Below are 15,790 nucleotides of genomic sequence, written 5' to 3' on the forward strand. Positions count from 1 at the left end.
TTCCACACAACAAGAGTAGGCCTAATTAAGGTACTGCTAATCTTTCATTAATCTTTTTAATCTTTTTTTAATAATACCATTTCCTTTTAATATAATCAGATAACAAAAAAATAAAGAATTCTTATTCAGTTATTATATTGTGTTAAATATAAAGCTGGATATCGTAATATTTCTCTAAATTAATTGTATCAAATACTCTGTGATTAGAAAAGTGCGTAGATCGATTTCTAAAAACACGTATTTTATTACTGTTATGTTTAGGCAATTCACAGACAAATTGTTAAAATAATGTCAGTAATGAACAGATAATGAAAGTGAAAAACGGAAATACCCAAGTGTATAATTTTAGCAAGCAGGAAATAACATAAATAATGCCAAGGAGAACTATCGCATTTGTTTCTTATATGTATTACATAATTAATTGTAACATTAATGACCTATAAATATATGTTAACATCTTTCAAAGTAGTTTTCATTTAGGTGTGGTTTGCATTAATAGTTTGATAAGTTTGGAGAAAAATTTAGACGATGTAGATTTATAGTTCACTTATTATATTTTATTCTATTGTTATCATCAACCCTTTATTTATTGAATTAAATTCTGAAAGAAATATGTTTTATTTAACACTCAATTATTATATTGTTTTGGCACACTTAAATTATATGTGACTCAAGGGAGATTATAAATATATAAATGATTATAAAGATTAACTTTAACATAAAATAATAACTAAAGAACTTGGCTTACTTATAGGTACCTTCAGTAGCTAAGGGATTTAACTCTGACGGATTTGCTCATTGGATTAAGATTTAGTTAGAGAAAAATTCACTATGCTAACAATAACTCAACTATCAAATCCTATTTAAGGATGCTTTTCTGTACTCGTCGATATAGTCATCTTCAGGGATTTAGAAATTTTGACGGACACTGTTGATATATGCACTGGACTGACTATTTTAATGAATACCTGAACAGTTATTACTTTGCTTTAATTATCGTGAGATGGGATTATTATTTTGTGCTTGTACATTTTTAAAACTTGCTGTGGAATAGTTATGATATAGTTAAGAATTATGTTGATGAAAACAAATAGGCTATATAGTATCATAAAAGGATCTAAAGGAATCGACTTTATATCAGTGCTTCTCTTCCATCTTTCTTTTCCGGGGGAGGGGGGTGACACATGAAATTTTCGGGGTTTGGGGGGGGGGGGGGGAGGCGGGCAAACTAAAATTTCCGGGGGGGGGGTGGGGGTGGGGACGGACACTGTTAAATGTATATGTTTTCTATATTAATTCCATTTCGTTAGGGGGCGGTAGAAACACTACTTTTAATTTGCTTAGAGATAATGAGAGAGTTAACATATTTTTGAAATTAATATTTGTATTAACATTTAGATGCCTTCAAGAATTCAGGTCAAGCTTCTTACAGAGCACATGAAATATTTGGAAGAACAGATACAATTACTGGAACCTGTTTTGGGAAATATGAAAAATGTAAGTAGATTCCAACGTCTTAGTGTTTACAATGAACAAATAATTTTGTACAGGATAAAGTACATTTAGCGTTTTACGAAGTACACGTGTTAAGAAATACAGAACAACTACATCTTTTTAGGCATCTAGAAGAACAACACATGTTTTGGAATATAGCACTCGAAAATGTGTTGTAATAAAGCACGACAACACGTGGCCACTTAAAAATTTTGTTGTTGTTTACTTACACCAGGTTGTTGCAAAAAGTAGGGCGTGGCTAGAAGAATAAACTGACCAATCATCTGTCAGCTACATCGAGCTATCACAAGAACTGGACACAGCAGCCACGGCCTTGTTGGATGTGACGTCATATATTTTAGGTCAGTACTCCAATAGTTTTTATAATTTAAAATCTCAAAGCCTACTGTCATGTGTCATGTCTGTTCAGTAATGAAGTGTTTCTACTGAGAAGAATGCAACGAAATTGTTTTACAGTTTAGTTTACAGGCATTACAAATACTAAGTTAAAGAGATATATAATTTTACTGTCTAACAAACCACTTTCCTCTTTCCTATGAAATAGATGTCACATTAGTGAATATTGTAAATCATTATATCAACAAAAAAAAGATTTTTACAAGCACATCGTGTAACCTTATTCGCCCTAAAACAACGTTGAAGAGCCTTAATTGTCTATAGAACATTAAGGTTTTTTTTTAATTAATTTGTATTTTAAATTCGATAATTATTCTTGTAAAAGTTAATTTTAAAACAATATATAGATTTCGGTTATTTTGGAATTATTTGTATTTGTATACATTTGGATCATATTCAAAGTTCTTTTTTTATCAGAGTATTACATGGTTTACGTTATAATTTAACTAGCTAACATAGCAACATTTTTTTTGTGTGCTATAAAATCCTTGTTCACTTCAACTGCAATGAAAATAAAATTCTAAACCCCAATCCACCAGATGAGGACGACATGGATGTCAACAAACCAACGCCATCTTTACCACAGCCTGACACACAGACAACAGCAACATTTCTAACAGTAGAATCAACAAGACAACTCAAGACACAAGTCCAACTTATAGCGGGTATGTCGTAGTTTTGTTTAGTATAACTAGTTAAGTAGCTGCATTGTAAGCCGTATACAATGTTAAAGCTTGTACGGTTTGATACTGTTTAATTAAAAAAAAGGAAAATTAATTTTGTTGTGTTTTCTTTTTTAAAGATCCTATTTTTCAACATTTAATTCCTTTAAACTCATAAATTGTATATGTGCGACTATTCTCAGTTAAAGAACATCCTGACCTAGAGCGTAGACTCGCCTATATTGAAACAACACTATCTTCACTACAGGACACACAACACAAGTCTACAGATGACATATCAGAAATAAAACAATGGAGAGACAACTTTGTAACAGAACAGACTGACATGACGGTAAACATTGCACAACTGACTAAAAAACAAAAGCAGAATTTTAAAAACCTCAGAAAACAAATGAGTGAACAAGATAACAAAGTAAAGGAGCTGAACAAAGAAATTGAAAGTTTGAAAGAAAAAGAAACCAAGTCAAACAAAACACTAGAGAAACTGTCTCTAGATATGAAAGAATATGAAAACAACTTACACAAAATAAATAAAGAGATGCAAGATCACACAGACAAAATAGAAAGTATAACACAGGAAATTAAAAGACATTCGGATCTGATGGCTGCCCTACAAAAGGAGTGTGATAAAATCTTGTGTAATACATCAACTCAATTAAAAAAGGTAAAGTTGATAATTATGTGTATTCACCATTTTACACATACTCGTCAGATAGTTTATTATAACCAGGTTAAATAAAAAAAAAACTTACTAACTTCATCAGCTGTTATACTTTAATATAATTACTAATTTTAAGACACATGTTTATGTTAGATATAATATGCATTAAAAATAATCAAAATTAAAATGCTTTTATATAATCCTTTGATATTTAGCAAAATGTATTGTACAAACTACTACAGCAAAGATTGATGCCCATTGACAGACTGATTCAAATCTTTAACCAGAACTTGGAAACTAGGGAAGAAAAAACTACGAAGGTAAACGGGTAGTAATTTTATTAATAATTAAATTGCAACGTTGATAAATCCGGCCTAAAGTATTAACACTACGTCAATAGAGCAGTTAATACATGTTTTCTTAAATTAAGTAATACATCTTTAATTTAAAAAAAAAACACATCCTATAAATTATTTTATAAGTGCAGCTATTGTATGTTGTACGTAACTATGTGATTTTTTCACTCATTTTATAAAATCTTTTTTAGCTTGAAACTATTGAAGCTACTATTTCAGTGCTGTCCAAAGATTTGAATCTTTTAGGTAGGTTTGCCTGAAAATTTTATTTAAAAAAAAATTACGTGATGTTCGTTAGACAAACAGACCATAACGAGATGTCCGTTAGCCAGACCATAACGTGATGTTCGTTAGCCAGACAGACCATAACGTGATGTTCGTTAGCCAGACAGACCATAACGTGATGTTCGTTAGCCAGACAGACCATAACGTGATAAAGAATGGAACATTTCACTCACCCATAGTGCCAGTGTCTAGACCCGTGGGTTTCCGTCAGGTGTTTGTTTCCTCACCTGGTACATTACACCGCCTGGTATGTCGGGGGTCGACCTTCAGCGGTCGACCCTAGTACAGTAAGACATTTACCGGATGGTCACTTGCCAGAATTGATACTTTCCCGAATGGGGCAAGCCCGAGCGGACACATGCCCGAATTGATACATTCCCGAATGTGACAAATGCTCAAAAGCCACTTACCCGAAGGCCGTTTTCCCGGAAATGGTAACATTACAAATTTCCAAATAGTCATTCTTAATCAACTTAAATTTGAAATTTTGATTATTAAAAAAATGTCTAACCAAATTGAAAGGGAACAAATAGTATTTAACATCTGCAAGCAGCCATTATGAATTAAATAGAATTTGCTATATTATAGAAAGTGTAGGGCCTACATCTTTTGCTATCTATAAAACAAGACGAAAATATAATTTTCACTTATCTGATGTTTTTAAATGATTCTCACTTTCTGTATTAAGTAATAGCTTCAACACATTATCTAAACAAGCTGCATTAAATGAAGATCAAATATAATAGACTACCTTAAGTTTCTAAATTCGCTACCTTGACCGTGCCTCGTTCTGTTGTAAATGATCACCCTACAAGCTAAGCATAAAACGATAAATCCATCAAACGCGCCTCTGTTCAATGTTGCGAGACGCCGCGCCGCCTACACCGTGTCATATGTGCTGTATAACCGCCTCAGCACATCGGCTAAACAAGGTTTTCAAAACTTACATCAAAAGAGTATAAAAACACCGCCACCAACATAGCATTACATTATTAAAGAATAACGTTGTTTTTTTACAGCAATTTTTCAATTTTCATACATTACATGTTAAATTTTAATAATATACGCATTTTTAAAAAAAAGATAAACAAATTTGTTTTTTTTAAGCCCAGAACTGTGTTATGAAAATGTCAAACTTGAATTGATTAAGATTGGCTATTTGATATAAACAAATGTCCATTCGGATATTTGTCGCATTAGGGCAATCGACCTTGGGGCAAACGGCATTTGGTCGAGTGTTGTTCGGGAATTTGTTGTAGACCCTGTTTTAGCATAGCAGTATATAACATTTGTTGTACGTTTAGTGTACTGGTCTAGTGTTTCAATTTATGGTCTTTGACAAAGCTTTGAAAACATTATGGATTCTAGTTTTTTTTTTTGAAAAATAAATGTTTGATTTGGGTTTGTCAATTTTACCTTACATTATATACTGCGTACAAAACACATATAAGGAGTTTATGTTTAGTGTTAATAACATAAACTAATGAAACGACAATTTACAAATATTATGGATCAAATAGTCAAATAGCGTTCGTGAAATTAAACATGTACATCATACGCATGTTATCTAATCAGCAGAGTCACGTGTATGTAACAGATATGCATGTCATGTAAGGCTTGCTTATGAGACACCTGTCAGTGAAGAATCAATTATTTCAACCTTTACTGAAGTAAGTGGATATAACGGTCAACATTTTAATCAAACAACAGGAACATTTGTATCACCACATGATGGTTTATATCTTGTCTGTGTGACTCTACATGAATGTGAAGATAGACGGATTATAGTTGGTGTGATAGCTGGAGGCAGGTGCTGTGCGGCTATAGCAGTGAAATGTGCCGACACTAGCGCTGCTGGGTCAGTAGTTGTTGACATGAAGAAAGGTCAAGAAATTTACCTTAAAGTGTATCGCGCAGAACAACACGCAAAGTTATCCAGCTACAGTAGTTTTACTATCGTTAGTTTATAGAAGTACAACATAAAATTTGGTGGATGGTAAATTCTCGAAACAATAAAATATGTAACCACCATGTTAAGCACAATCTAACAACTTACAATATGTGTAGACTACATGTCTACAAAAATGTGAATGGTTTATCTGTTGTTGTTTTTTAAATACTATGTGTATAGACTACATGTCTACAAAAATGTGGTTGGTTTATGTGTTGCTTTTTTAATTACTATTTGTGTAGACTACATGTCTACATAAACTATAATAGTTTAAGTATTATTTGTTTAGCTATCATTACACAGTTCCAACTAATTCATTGTGATCAACAATTTATATGTTTTACTTGACTACAAGAAACATATTTGATAACTCTATTTTTAATTACCTTTTGTTTTTATGTATAAGAATTTTTTGTGAACCGTTTTTTTGTGTTGAAAAAACAATTAGTTTTTTGTATGTAAAATACGACATTGAAACCCGCATTTTCTAGAAAAACTAAATATGTCAGATATATTAATAATTATTATACATGTTATGCGTTTGTTAAATATTTGAGAAATATACTGCCAGTAAATGTTAATTTGATTCAAGGCACAAAATTAAAAAAAAAAGTTTTTCTCGATACAAAAAAAATTTCTTGTGTTTTTAATCAGTATGTGAATTAATAGGCCTACTTACCCAACACACACACGCACACACACACATACACACACACAAATGGTCCATAAAAACTCTATATAATATGAATTGAAATATCTCTATACTCATAAATAAATATATGTATATATATATATATATATATATATATATATATATATATATATATATTTATATATATATATATATATATATATATATGTATATGTATATGTATATATACATATATATAATGGTTACGATAAACCAAACCCGTCTTTTCGAGCTTGATTTGATTTTATCTGTTGTTTTAATAAAAAAAAAAACCACTGTAGGCTTACATGGTTTCACACATCAAACATCACTCATTACGGTTAAGAAGATGATTCACCCTTAACGTGTACATCTGTTCGCCACAGAGCTCAATAAAGACAAATAACTCTGCTGAAGTGAAATCAAGTCAACAGCCAAATGAAGTAGCATTGACCTGTCTACTTTAGTCTAGACTACCTATGTGTCTAGTTGATTCTAGCTGCAAATATGAATTATGGTTGTCTATTTATTCTTATGTTAATTATAATATTAATGTTATACCAAATACAAGGATATGTAAGTTAACGACGCAATGTCTAAAGTCTCAATGACGTTACACCGCCACGTCTTTATCCCCGTGTTCAGGTAAAAGAGCTGAGTATTGCATCACTAAAGTCGCGAGTTCAGTCCCTATGCCAGATTAGGCTCGTTAGTTTGGACCATCTAGCGGAGAAAACTCATAACAGCTGCTACCTTGTACTTTATTTGTGGATGGACACGGGCTATGGAAGAAAATGCAGAAATAAAAGAAGGCTGCATGCAGTTTTAGCGTGAAATAGAGTGCATAGCACCTATTTAGTAATAATAATCAATATAAATAGGTTCAATTCACGAAGACAATATCCTCATGTAATCAAATTCTATCAATAACCAAAACTGTTGACAACATAACACTACACGTAGTAACCCACACATTCTGTTGAAGGTATCCTGATACTAGTCTAGATAGAAACAATACAATCAAACTCTATACCTAGAACTGACTGATTACAAGGTTATTATCTAAAGCACCGAAACATGACACATTTTTATTTGTCTACATAAGAACACAATGCTATAATTTGAAGCAAGGCTCCTGCATCGGATTCATGCACCTTAAAATAAAGTGTTTCTCTTTTCTTCATGGCAACAATAGTTGAGCCACAAGCAGAGGTTAAAGCAAACTTTACACACATTTGCTTTTGCAATTCGTTATCTCCCTTTAAAACACTAACCGTAATTTGTTTATCTTCACGCCCCTGTAAAGTTACAATAACAAGATAGTCACAATCATCTGGTGCTACAAGTTTTTCTGTTGTCTGATTAAATTGATAGCCGTTAGGTTCCCACACAAGTTGAAAAGTAGAAAGAATTGATCCAGCAGTTACCGGTGTGTTGTGATCTATGTAGATGTCAAAATGTAAGGCTTATACGCACGGACCTCTGTTGATAGTAGATATTAGTGATTTCATCTTTAATCATGGGTGAGTCCACGTATGTATCTGTGTGGCTTGTCGTTGTTGTGTGATGAAGGTGTGGGGGAGAATAGGCGGGTTATGTGTATGATAAATGGTCAATATTAAAACATTTTTAAAATACATTTATTAATACCTATGCATGTAGCCTAAAGTGCACATGACACTAAACAGACGACTTTAGTTATAATACTTGAATTTAAGCCTATACATTTACTGCCGGATTGGTACTGATGGATGTGATATTTTGTTTTACAACACGCCCAGTACAAGAAAACCACAGAGAAAAGGATGCGATCGTGCTCCCAGTGTTCTCCAGCGACTATCTCAGCACCAGGGATCTGTTGAGTGGCGTGCTGCACAAAGGGTCAGGGGTACTACCTGATACCCTTAATAACTTAGTTAATAACTTAGCACACGGCGGGAGTAGTTGCGATTTAGTCTTGCACCATATTGATGCAAGACCCGATAACAATGTAATTTGACATCACATTTTAATCATCATTTACCTTTAGGAAAAAAACATTATTAAGAGAAAAGTAAAATATCTTAGCAATTTAGTTTTTAGAACAAAAACATATATATTAAATAATTTTACATTGCTTATATCAGAGAATAAATTACAAATGACATTAGTTATTGTTTGATAAACATGAATTTTATTGAAACATTTTTTTACTAGAATCAAGGTGTATGTTTGTTTTCTTGTTGTTGCTTTTTAAGAGGTATTCAATTAAGAAGTATATTGAACTAGCAAATTCATACATTTAAGGACATGCATATCAACATTTGAACAAACATATGTGATGAGAAAATCAGGTTTTTAATATCCTAACTTGTATTAAGTTATTTTAAATGCACAATTGCTTTTACAGTTTGCATGGGAAATTTTACAGATCGTTAATGCAACTATTTATTCTACGCTGACGAAATTGTTTATATACATTAGTGAACAGCTGATGTACTACCTATAGTAGGGTACAGGCACCTACACATACACGATCAGCTGGCACATACTCGCCGTGTTTTGATCAAACCTTCACACAATAGATATAGCTGATAAAGTCATAGCATGTGTAAAATTAATGATAACGCTAGTAAAATGTTGTATATGTTCATTGAAAAGATAAATGACAGGAAATTAAGCCAAAGAACGGGTCAGTACAAAGTACACATACAACTCAGACATCACTACATGAAAGAGGTAACTTGGGTTATTGACGTGATATTTTGTTTATTGAAGCGAAGCGACAGTTCGTTTCTACTGGAACTAGAGTGTCTAAAACAAAGGCTAAACAGCTGAACATTTTGTTTTATTATTCTGTCAAATGTGAGTATGCGCTTAAAGTGTCTAAGCTAAAGGCAAAAACAAATGAAACTTTGTTTTATTCTTCTGTCAAATGTGAGTATCTTTATATATAATTCTCTTCTGGGAGACTCTAGAAAACAAGCTGTAAACGCGCTCCCTACCATCCCCACCCCTACATGGTCTTAGTGAGCAGTGGTTCACGCTATATTTACCTTCGTGGAGTCGGGTTTAGTGACGGCTATTAGGGGCAGATAAATTAGTTTGAAACTATTTTAAACGTTTGGGGGGGGGGGGGAGGAAGGGGGGGGGGTTATGGTCCTTAACGAGCTACTTATAGTGTTTTAAAGAAATATTTTCAGTGTCAGCATTGGTACTGTCGAATTCACAAATTATGAATTACTGAAAAGTAGAAAAAACAAGAACTAAATAGCGGCGTATGTTACGCCGCGGGCCGGCTCGTACATTTAAATTGTCTAAGCTAAAGGCAAAAACAAATGAAACTTTGTTTTATTTTTCTGTCAAATGTGAGTTTATATTTTAAAATAGTAACGTTAATGTAAAATCCATGCTTTACACAAAAGCATACTTTCCATCAACTTCTTTTTACAAGCCTAACATGTTAGACAATTGACCAATCACAAGACTGCAAACATGAGTTAATGCCCTTTAAATGCTCTGAAATTCATTCGCGTTAAGTAATGTTTAAATAAATCAAGTCCATGTATATAAACTATAAGAATTGTTTGATTATTCGATGTGAGGAAAAGATTCGTTATTTTAAAACGTCATTATAAATTCGTTCTAGTATGTGAATTCTATTTCTGTTAATTCAGATGCGTCTTAGAGTGCAAGTCAAATATGTTACAGAGCACATGAACTATTTAGAAGAAAAGATACACGTCATGAAACCTGTGGTTGAAGCTTTGCAAGGTGTAAGTGGTTCTGTCTCTTCCTGAATTCATCATTGACTTGGTGCTTTTTATATTAAGCTTGTTGTAGATAATGATGGAGTATAGTATTTAAAAACCACAAATATTTAAAATACACAATATTCCCACATAACATACTGACACACATTTTAACGCTAAGACAAAATGATTTATGTCAGAAGGCTGTAGACAAAAGTAAGACTTGGTTAGAAGATAAAAGTGACAACGAATCTTTGACATACTGTGATCTATGTCAAGAACTTGAATCAGCTACCTTGGCCTTGTTGGATAAAGCGACTCACATCTTAGGTAAATATTTTAAAACACCATTGTGTTTTACTTTAATTGATATTCTGGAGTATCAGTTAAATATCAATAATGTAATACAAATAATGACTGTAAAATCTGGTCAATTTTGGATTTTTTACTTATTTAAAATTGATTTATTTCAATTGATCAAATACCATTTAGATATTTTACAATTTCACTAAAAATTTCAAGGCGAAAATAAAGAAAGTGTAGAAGATGGAAGGTCATTTTCATCCCAGTCTACCTCACAAACAACAGCAACAGAAGAATGTGGCAGTAGTCAGTCAACAGATCAAGTCCTTAACGAACTTTATAAACCATCAGGTATCTATACACACATATTTTTACAAAAAAAAAATTAAGTTAAAACAAATATTTTCAAGGTGAATGATTCAAATATATTTTCTTAAAGAAAAGTAGCATATTATAATAATTTTCAAACTTTTTTACTATTGCGATTGACTAAATTTTATAATGCCATAGAAATATTAAGTCGACTTGAGCAGATAGAGACAGCCATATCTTCTCTACAAGACGTCAGTCGACTTGAGCAGATAGAGACAGCCATATCTTCTCTACAAGACGTCAGTCGACTTGAGCAGATAGAGACAGCCATATCTTCTCTACAAGACGTCAGTCGACTTGAGCAGATAGAGACAGCCATATCTTCTCTACAAGACGTCAGTCGACTTGAGCAGATAGAGACAGCCATATCTTCTCTACAAGACGTCAGTCGACTTGAGCAGATAGAGACAGCCATATCTTCTCTACAAGACGTCAGTCGACTTGAGCAGATAGAGACAGCCATATCTTCTCTACAAGACGTAAGTCGACTTGAGCAGATAGAGACAGCCATATCTTCTCTACAAGATGTCAATGACAAGTCTACAGATGACATATCAGAAATAAAACAATGGAGAGACAACTTTGTAACAGAACAGAGTGACATCGGGGTGATCATTGAACAACTGACTAAAAAACAAAAGCAGAATTTTAAAACCTTTAGAAAACAAATGAATGAACAAGATAACATAGTAAAGGCTCTGAACAAAGAAAATGAAAGTTTAAAAGAAAAAGAAACCAGTTCAAACAAAACACTAGAGAAACTGTCTCTAGGTATGAAAGAATATGAAAACAACTTACTCGAAATAACTAAAAAGATGCAAAATCACACAGATAAAACAGAAAGTATAACACAAGAAATAAAAAGCTATTCTGATTTAATTGTTTCTTTACAAGAGGATTATAATAAAACCAGGGCAAATGTATCTACCAAATTTGAGAAGTTGCAATTCAAGGTAAACATTAAGATTGCTAATTAATTGGGTATACATTTGCTGAAAAGTGTATATACTACTCATTTTATAAAGAAGTTGTATATTAAATTAAGTCATTTTATTAATTTTTTCAACAGTAAGACCATTGATTCTAAGACTATACTTAAAGCAGTTTTTATTGCTGCAATTTAATCTCCAAAAGAAATAGTCAAACTTGTAGTAATCCATTAAAATTATCGGCCATTTAGCACAACCTGATGTACCAACTTCTACAGCAAAAATTGATGCCCATTGACAGATTGTTTCAAATATTTAACAAGAGCTTAGTAACTAGAGAAGAAAGATCAAAGAAGGTATGTTTGTAAATATATAATTACTGTATAGTCTGTAGCATTGCGCATTAATTATCTAGTTATTTTTAGACCATTGAATGAAAATTGATAATTAAGTGATATCTAATGTTTTTTTTTTAAAAAAAACAAGATAGTGCTATAAAATCAGTTTATCTAATTACCCTTTGCTATTGTAAAGTGAGTGGACCAATTGTATGATTTACGCAGCTATGTGATAATTTTATTCATATAATTTACACTTTATTTTTATTCAGCTGGAAACTATGGAAAATGTTATGTCAAAGTTGACGATGGATTTCAATGTAATCGGTAAATTTCTTTTGGAAAATATTAATCTTACATCATGATATAATTTAATTGGTCAATCTATATTATCTCTATATAGATGTAAATATAAAACTTTATTGTAGAATATCGATGCAAACTCCATACTTTCCTATTTTAGTTTACTAGCCTCTTTAATATAAAACATAATACCATGTATACGTTTGAGCAATTTTCGTTAGCCAAACACAGCATAATATAAAAAAAAAAACAACGAATCCAGCATTTCACTCACCCATGGTACCAGCCACTAGACCCGTTGATTTCGCCAAACATTAGGTTCCTCACCTGATGCATTACAAAACCAGGTAGATCTGTCGCAGTAAGAATTGTATGTAGCTTAAGTTATTTTATAATGTAAACAAAAACTTTAGCCCTTTAGGTTTATGCTACTTAAAAAGTGTGTTCTAGAAGCAAGATTTAGATCTTCAATATAACATGAAAATATTTTGTTCTGATTGTCTTCACGTCAAGATTATAATTCTATTGGTTCTGTTCGTATTTGTGTTAATAGAATTACCATATTTAATTTAACAATATTCTGATGTATTACGGCTTTTAATACTTATCGTTTGCATAATAAATGAAAAGTCAACGGATATCATGTCTTGAGGACGGTGCCCTGTCAAAACGGCCCGGGACAAATCGGCCCCGTCAAAACGGCCCCGTTAATATGACCCCGTCAAATCGACCCCCGACAAAACGACCCAGTCAAAATAGCCTCGTCAAAATGGGCTCCCGTTATATTGACTCGCGATATATAGGCTCCCGACAAATGAGCTCCCGACATTTAGGCTCCCGACAAATGGACTCCCGACATATTGGCACCCGGCAAATAGGCTCAGGACATATTGGCTCCCGACAAAGCGGCTCCCGACATATTGGCTCCCGACATAATGGCTCACGACAAATGGGCTCACGACAAATGGGCTCCCGACAAATGGGCTCATGACATGTTGGCTACCGACAAATGGGCTCCCAACATATTGGCTCCCGAAAAATGGTCTCCCAACATATTGGCTACCGACAAAATGACTCCCGACAAATTGGCTACAGACAAATGAATTGTATGACCACTATTGGCAGAAAAGTGACCATTTTGTCCTACCTCTACTAGCACTATAACCTCTTTTAAATGTCTGAATGAAACAAAATCAATTCACAAACAATTCAAGCCCTTAACAGCTAAAATCCACCAATTCTAAAACTTTGATTAAGTTTAATTTACAACAGTAAACGTCTGTTGCTTAAAAGCGAGCACAGAAGTGAAAATGTATGATATACATGATGTTTACTGGATAACTGCACTTTGTTTTGATAACTTACAAGCATACAGCATGTTGGACCCCTCTCCCCACACACTGAGTTGGAACAGCCTATCACCGACTCATTTATGGAAGTCATAGATAGATGACCCTTAAATTAAAACATAATATTTCTTAAAATAGATAAACTAATAGAAAAATAAGGCCTGCCGAACAAGAGATGCAAACGTTGTATAACTTAAGAGTGTTGGATAAGCTAACTCTAAAGAATATTGATGAAGGGGTCTCACTGGCAGGTGTCATATTCAATGAGACCGCTTTGCCGGAAGACTTAGTCTCTACAGAAACGGTATTGTCAGTGGTCCTTTTGTCGGGAGCCAAATTGACAGGAGCCTATTTGTCGTGAGCCAAAATGACGGGGGCCTATTTGTCGCGAGACGTAATGACGGGGGGCCGTTTTTGACGGGGTCGTTTTGACGGGGCCGTTTTGTCAATGGACGTTTCGATACGCAGGAAACAATTACCTAACACTACAAAAAATGACGGGGTACTTAACTAATGGTTTCAATCAGTGCTGTTATAGAGAATGGTGTAAAAATAATCCACAAGTCTCTATATGTAGATAAATGGTTTGTTGTCTATTTTTATTTTGTACTTACATGTCGTAAGTCATGCACTCTCACTTGCACATGTTTCATATTCATAGCATGCATTGGTAGAAATTAAATATGTATATCATATATATGTTTCCCAATCAACAGAGTCGCGGGTATGTAACAGATATGCTTGCATTGCACAGCTTGCTAATCCCACACCTGTCAGTGATAAATCAATTATTTCAACATTTAGTGAAGTACGTGAATATAACGGTCAACATTTTAATCAAACAACAGGAACATTTGTATCACCACATGATGGTTTATATCTTGTCTGTGTGACTCTACATGAATGTGGACATAAACTGATTGGCGTTACTGTGATGGCTGGTGGCAGGTTGTTTGCAGTTATAGATGTTAAATCTAACAGATCTAGCGCTGCTGGGTCAGTGGTTGTCGACATGAAGAAAGGGGAAGAACTTTTCTTTAAAGTGTATGCAGTAGATCCAGGCGCAATGTTATCCAGCTTCAGTAGTTTTACTATCGTTAGTTTATAGATGAACATCATCAAACATGGTGGTTGGGAAATTATTTTTAAAAAAAACGAATGTATAAAAACTAAATTTGTAAACACACGTTACTAAACTTCTATGTGTTTAAACTTCATGTCAACTAATGGTCTATGTTTACCATACACATTTGCTACCAGTCCAATCAACATCTATGTGTTTTATTAGACTACTCTCTACTTACCTCTTTAACTTTGAACACAATATGATAACTCTGGCTTAATGCGGATAACTTAAATTACATTTTATCTTTGTATCAACATGTATCTTTCACCTGAAACAGAAACCAAACATGAAATATAATGTACAGTGTTTTATTAAAAGATCATTCACTCTGCTCATATACTTACTACTCTTTTTGTTGTTACTTTTGTTCTTAATTTTTATTTTATTTTCAATATTCAGCACAGACATGCTTGCAATGTTTCAAAATATTAAGAAACGAGAGAATATCAGAAAAATAAGATGGGATATAACGAATAGTTATAATACGTGAACGAATGAATATAATAGGAGGAGGGAACCTGATATCTTAATTGTTTTCAGATTTACTGGTTTGTCTCTATTTGGGGAAATGGCTTCTGGAAAAAAGTAAAACTGGGTTTCATGAATAGTTTGGTTTCTGACACGACACAAGGTATACAACTGTAATTAGAAAGTATTCAAAAATATGTTCAAAACTTTGAAAATAAAGAACATGTTAAGCATATTATTATGCTTCTGCCAAGTATACAGAGTTGCATACTATGTTACAAAAGATAAAATAAAAGGAGATAACTTTAGCTTCATTCTCGTCCGCCTTTTTATTCGCTGGTTTCACTTACATGG

At 33.1% G+C, this 15,790-nt stretch overlaps 2 protein-coding genes across 4 annotated transcripts in view; both read left to right on the forward strand.

The window, feature by feature from the left end:
* The window catches only part of LOC131947307 (chromosome partition protein Smc-like), a 66,253-nt gene that overhangs the window by 20,370 nt on the left and 30,093 nt on the right, over window positions 1-15,790 (forward strand). The window lies entirely within an intron of this gene.
* On the forward strand, window positions 7,927-15,295 carry LOC131947304 (protein BCAP-like). Of its 3 annotated transcripts, none has more exons than XM_059308485.1 (8): window positions 7,927-8,040; window positions 10,174-10,272; window positions 10,449-10,578; window positions 10,771-10,902; window positions 11,062-11,876; window positions 12,104-12,208; window positions 12,463-12,517; window positions 14,559-15,295. In XM_059308485.1, exons 2-8 carry the CDS (start codon window positions 10,174-10,176, stop codon window positions 14,948-14,950), a joined length of 1,728 nt encoding a protein of 575 aa, XP_059164468.1. In that variant the 5' UTR covers window positions 7,927-8,040; the 3' UTR covers window positions 14,951-15,295. The 3 variants fall into 3 exon arrangements, with proteins under 3 accessions (XP_059164468.1, XP_059164467.1, XP_059164470.1); XM_059308484.1 differs by lacking the exon at window positions 7,927-8,040 and adding an exon at window positions 9,172-9,361; XM_059308487.1 differs by lacking the exon at window positions 7,927-8,040 and adding an exon at window positions 9,172-9,361 and having other exon boundaries at window positions 10,452-10,578.

This window comes from Physella acuta, unplaced genomic scaffold (assembly GCF_028476545.2).
Source record: "Physella acuta isolate Inbredline_101_S28 unplaced genomic scaffold, ASM2847654v3 ptg000592l, whole genome shotgun sequence".
NCBI lineage: Eukaryota > Metazoa > Mollusca > Gastropoda > Physidae > Physella > Physella acuta.